Source organism: Cibotium barometz, chromosome 32, assembly GCF_041138505.1.
Source record: "Cibotium barometz isolate CiBa-2024 chromosome 32, ASM4113850v1, whole genome shotgun sequence".
NCBI lineage: Eukaryota > Viridiplantae > Streptophyta > Polypodiopsida > Cyatheales > Cibotiaceae > Cibotium > Cibotium barometz.
The window spans coordinates 35,776,796-35,782,725 of record NC_141077.1 but is presented as its reverse complement, the minus strand read 5'-3'; the positions used below and the strand labels follow the sequence as shown (position 1 = coordinate 35,782,725).

At 42.1% G+C, this 5,930-nt stretch overlaps 1 protein-coding gene across 1 annotated transcript; it reads right to left on the bottom strand.

Annotated features, from left to right (window-relative positions):
- Positions 1-2,266: 2,266 nt before the first annotated feature.
- LOC147620139 (uncharacterized) lies at positions 2,267-3,994 on the bottom strand. The gene has a single exon (XM_086772331.1). It carries the CDS (start codon positions 3,885-3,887, stop codon positions 2,556-2,558), a length of 1,332 nt encoding a protein of 443 aa, XP_086628457.1. The 5' UTR covers positions 3,888-3,994; the 3' UTR covers positions 2,267-2,555.
- Positions 3,995-5,930: the final 1,936 nt, after the last annotated feature.

The window sequence follows — 5,930 nt, the reverse complement described above, 5'->3', positions numbered from 1 at the left end:
TGGAAAGTAGTTAAACGCATCTTTCGCTACTTGAGTGGCACCATACATCTTGGGTTGTTTTATCCCAAGGGGGGATCGTTGCCGCCAGATTTACATGCTTTTTCGGACTCGGATTGGGCTGGTTGCTATGACACAAGAGTGTCCACAAGTGGTTTTTGTTTCATGCTCGGTAGCTCATGCATATCTTGGTTGAGCAAGAAGCAACCTACTGTGGCCACTTCTAGTTGTGAAGCTGAGTACAGGGCAGCTTTCACAGCTACTACGGTTGAGTGTGTGTGGCTTAGACGGCTTATGGGCTGACTTGGGTGTTGGACAGGAGTCTGCCACCTCTATCTTTACTGATAGTCAGAGCGCATTGGCAGTTGCGAGAAACCCAGTTTTTCATGCTCGCACAAAGCACATTGAGGTGTATTATCACTATGTCAGGGAGAGACTCTCAGCAGGAGAGATCAGCTTGGCCTATGTGCCAACACAGGACAACCTCGCCGATCTTTTCACAAAGGCGCTTCCTCGTGAGAAGTTCGAAGCTTTCCGCAAAGCTTTGGGCTTGCTCCCCTTTGTGGACTGATCTACTTCGGGCATGGCACTCCCCTATACATGAATCGTTCACACCATCACTCCCAGGGGGGATTTGTTGCCATATATATATATATATATAGGCAGTGATGTGTGTAAACACACTTAAGACCGCCGGGGCACTTTTTCCCTCTTTAGGAGGTTTTTTCCCCCGGCTTGTATAAACGCCCATCCTTCTAGGGCTAACTTATCTTTTGTACATTGACACTTAGGACCGCCGGGGCACTTTTTCCCTCTTTAGGAGGTTTTTTTCCCCCGGCTTGTATATACGCCCACCCTTCTAGGGCTAACTTATCTTTTGTACATTGACACAATCTAATTTTTTGTGTTGTGTGCATTCTTGCTTCTTCTTCTCCAAGCTTTGTGTGCTTTCCTGCAACCCTAATTCCAACAAGTATGGGGATATTGGAGGATGAATTCTTTTTAGCAAAAGACTTTATTTAAGAATTACTATCAGGATTCAATGAAAGGTTTGTTGATTTACTATTTGTTCAATGTAGGAAAGCTCTACAAGCTCTACTTACCTAAAATTACCCAGGCGATAAAGTAGATCGAGGAAATTTTTCAAGATAATTTTTGGATTGGCTATGTGATGGATTTGCAAAATGGGCATTCCCATTTGTAGACAAGGATGAATGTAAGATATAACTACCATGCTTTGTTGCAACCTTATTAGAGGCTTATCCAACCAAAGGTCTCTTTGATACATGGATTCAATGTGGAAATGTTTCCTGCACTATTCAAACTTTAGTAAATTGTTCTTGTACTACCTACTACTAGCTCCGTCTCATGTGCAAGAGAGGCAAAATAGAATCTTTTCTATTTCAATGAAAGAAAGGAGACCTAGAAGATTGAATGAGAATGAATAATATATATAGAATGAACTGTGAAAATTTCAACCGGTTAATGTACGCTCCCAGTGCTGAGTCCTTTCCGAGTCCTCCCCCCATCATTTTTCTGATGTGCACACGAGATAAACATCCTCATACACCACCAGCTATACAAAACAAAATTGTCCATAAGCCAACAAAACAAATTCAATATAAGGGTTCTTCTCAAGATACTCAAAATTATTATAAATTAGACCTTTTGATTTTCATCATTAATAAGTAAATCATTTGCCCATACATTGATTGTTGAGTCAACATCTTGGACGAATAAAGACTCTCCTTTATTTTTACAATTTAACTTTTGCAAGGAGTTTTTACTCTTTCAATTTGTTTTTTCTTTTTGTAAAAAACACTCAAAAAGTAATGTTTCTCAAGTTTTAGATATTATAGTTGTTTTTTTGCAATATAACAGCACAAATAACTTTTGGATATTATTTTACCCTTCAATAAAAAAGGTAGTGGTACCCATGTGTTTCTAAATTAATACTAGACTACACGTTTTTTTATTAATGCTAATTTACACGTTTTTTTATTAATGCTAATTCACGTGTTTTTTGATTGTTGAATTTGTTGATTTATATTTAGCATTCCCTTTATTTTCAATAGGGAGAAAAAGTTACATATTTTAGTTAAAATCCGTACTAAATCCCGATTACTTTTCAGCATTTTCTTTATTTCGATTGGATGGGATAAATAAAAGCACTGCATGTGCCCTTGCCATGGGCTGCGATTCATGATTTTAAACAGGTCTAAAGGTCATTTGAGTTTTGAAGGCTAATGCGTCTATTTAATATACTCAATTGGCTGCGTAATCAACATTCTTAAGAAATTTTCATTAAAATACCTTAAAGATTAAAAAAAAACCAGCCCTTGCAACACCCTGAGAGTTGTTTCACACGAGGGTTGCAAAAATCTCAAAATGGGAGTATTCTGAGAGGTATTTTACATGTGGGTAACAAAAATCTCAGTGTGGAACATCCATGAGAGGACAATGAGTATGGCACAGAAGAGCAAAAGCATGTGTCTGCACATCATCCTGTAGATCTCCCTTCGTCTCGTCGTCGGCGCGACGACGAAATGGCACAAACCTTAACATGGGAGCAGCTCATGCAGAGAAAAGATGTCATCCAGCTCTTCTAGCTTAACCTCTTCCCCCACAGAGCTAATAATGCTTGATGGAGAAGGTGCTGACTCTTGCTGTGTCTGCCTTGATTGCTTTGTACTGCAATGGCCCTTTTTTGTGGCATCATCATCTGTCCTCCTTGATCTCTTCCTCTTTCTTGCCTCCTCTTCTTTTTCCAACAATGGTGCCACCACTTCGAGGGGAAAATTGAGCAGAGCTCGCGCCCCTCGCATCCTAAGGGCTGCCCTGTCATAGGCCATTGCAGCTTCCTCAGCAGTGTCAAAGGTTCCTAGCCACACTCTGGCTCCTTGCTTTGCAGAGTCCCTGATTTCGGCTGCATATTTGCCCCACGGCCGACGCCTAACCCCGCGGAAATGCTTCTTTCCAGAGGTCTTGGAAAGCTCTGTCATGGCATGTGATGTGCTAACAGAGGTAAGATCTGAGGTGAAAGCTAGGGTTTGCTGTGGTAGTGCCATGGAACGTGCTTGCTTTGCTTCATCCATGGCTAGGGTTTGGCCATCAACGAGGCGGGGTGTTCGTGGGACCCATCCGGTCGTGCTCGCTTCTTTGAGCATGCCGTACAACACCATGTCATCTGAATCGTTTTCATTTAATGGCAAGCCAGAGCCTGGCCCAGAGAAGCATGACCTCAAAGAGGTGGGGGTAGCTTCAGAGGCGGGCAGTTTCCATGGGCTAGTAAGCTTGGGAGATTTCTGCAGACAAGGCTGCAGCTGTGCAGCGAACGAGAGAGGGGCCAGGGGCCTGATTCTGCGACAACCACTGCCTGTGTGTTTCTTCTTTGAAGCTTGCTGCCCCAGATTTTCCTCCATTCCTAGAGCTAGACCTTGTTGACCGTTCTGTGCTAGGGTTTCTAGGTTTTCGCCAAACAGCTTGGTTCTTAGAATGGCATGGCCTAACCCCTTGGGGAAGCCTTCCCACCCTGACTCCACGACCTCCTCTTCTCCCAATGCCTCCGATGCCTCTATCTCCTCCTGCTGCTGTTGCTTGGTGGTGTTCCATAGCTGGCCGCAGAAGGAAAGCGCCTCCGGATTTCCGGCTATGGCGACCTGGCCCATTTTCTGCAAGATGGGCTTGAGCTTTCGAATAAGGTCGACGCCACGGACTCGTCTGCGAGCCCGGGAGGCATCACAATTGCTCATCTCCGGAGAGGCATGGGAAGAGGAGAAAGAAGCGGAGCTGCAAGAGGTGACACAGCCGGAGGCAAGTGATGAACAGGGGGAGGAGGAGGGGCAGTCATCAGAGGGGGAGAGGAGGGGGAGAGGGGAGGTGAAACCCATGTCCGAGGCAGGGGCGCAAGCAGAGAGAGAGAGAGAGAGAGAGGGAGGGAGGGAGAGGGGGAGGAAGGAAAGCGTTGAATGGTTTCAAAGTCTCTGCTGCTGCTGCTGCTGCTGCTTTTATTAAGGAAAGATGTTTCTGCACGAAACTCGCTTTCTTCTTTAAAAAACTTTACCTCGTCTCTCTTTCCACGAAAGCTCGAAACTGACACTGTCGGGTCCACTCACCCTCTGCCACATAATCTCTGACGTCCCCAAGTTGACCACGTGCCACAATTGCTCCTCTTAACAAAACCTGCATGCCATTTTCATGCTCATTTGGTGGCAATTGCCTCTTCTTCACGCATTTGTAAAATGCTTCCCCATTTGGCATCAACCACTTGGTACTCACTTCTAGAAAAAAAAAAAAACTGTCCTTTAGTGTAATGACTCAGCCACCCGTCCTTTAGTGTAACGACTCAGCCACCCGTGCTTCGTCCATCTTTTGAGACTCCAAGTTCAAATTCTACCCAAACCTCCTCTTCCCCTTCCCGAACCTCCAAATTTTTGTCACGTGGCAGCTTTCTGAAACTCTTCCTTATTAAGAGATGTTCACAGCTCAGATTGACACAAACTAGAAATCGGTTGTCATTTTTCCCAGTCTTGAATTTAAAGATACAAAATTTCAGTCATAAAATCGATTAAACGGTGTATTTTCTCAATAAAAACATATACAAATTTTCACAATTTTAGTTATGAAACCGATTAACCAGTGTATTTTTTCTATAAAAACCAGTTGAGCTTGAAGGTCATCCTTTTTCTCACTAGTTAGAAAAAAAAAGTTTATTTCTAACACTGAGAGTCCCACTGCCCACTTGCAAAAACAAAACAAAACCCTCCAACATGTAAAGCCAAAGTTAGAGCTCACAACTTGCAAAATGGTTGAAAAAAATCCCTTTTCCATTGAAAGGAATGGGATGGTTAACGTAGCAAAATATAAGATTATCGTCCTCATGTGCTAGTCTTGAAATTTGAAGGGTGACCTCAAAATTGAACTAACTAAGTATCCAATATATATATTTGGCCAAGTTCACAATGCAAAAGCCAAAGTTGGAGCTTGGAACCTACAAAATGGTTGAAAAAAGCCCTTTTTCATTGAAAGGAGTGGGATGGTTAATGTAGAAAAATATAAGATTATTGTCCTCATGTGCTAGTCCTGAAATTTGAAGGTTGACCCCAAAATTTCATTTGCAGGGCTCATATTAAACCTATGTTTCCATGTAAAGAATTAATACTATTTTTTCTTATTCTCATGAAGGATAAACCTTGAAAGGTACAATCGAGTTCAAATTCTGGAGTAATGCTTATATTATCAGTGTGTGCTTACAAAAGTTGTAAAAGAATTAGCAAAGGAGATTATGCCCCCCAAATTTTTCATCATGAGCTCTTGCATGATCACTAGCGTTTGTCAAAATACAAGATCAATCAACTACCTTTTGATATGTGCCAATCTGCTATCTTTTAATATGTGTCAAGCTTTTGTACTATTCTATTGGTTCCTTATCAATTGTACAATTTTTACTATTAATTGCAACCATGTAGTATAATGGCTAACATTGGAATTTATGGTTGCCAAGAAAAATGATAACAATGGAGAGTGAGACCTATTTGGCAAGATCCTTCGTAGTACAAGAGGCTGGGAAGAAACAACTACTTATGTCTCTTTCAGTGGGGAAGGGTTTCCACTTGGAAGAGGCTGGGAAGTGGTAAAGGGCTTCCACTTGCAAGGTTGATTTTTTACGGATCCCATTCAATATGAAGGAAAGCAGAAAAATATTGAACTTTTTTTGAGGACTTGATGTATTTTTTTATGGCCCATAGAATTTATTGGGTGTTGACGGCCACAACGCACATAAAAATGGGCATGACAACCTTAAAAAATCAAGCTTAGCTCTAAGTTTTACAACACCTAAAGTAAAGTCCATGATGTGGAGGTTCCTTTTGAAATAGTATGGCCCTAACTTTGACTCATTGATGTGGCCTTAGCCCCTACCTATGACTCATCGT

Coding starts and splice junctions, on each gene's coding strand:
- LOC147620139 (XM_086772331.1), bottom strand. CDS start 3,887: ATGGGTTTCACCTCCCCTCTCCCCCTCCTCTCCCCCTCTGATGACTGC.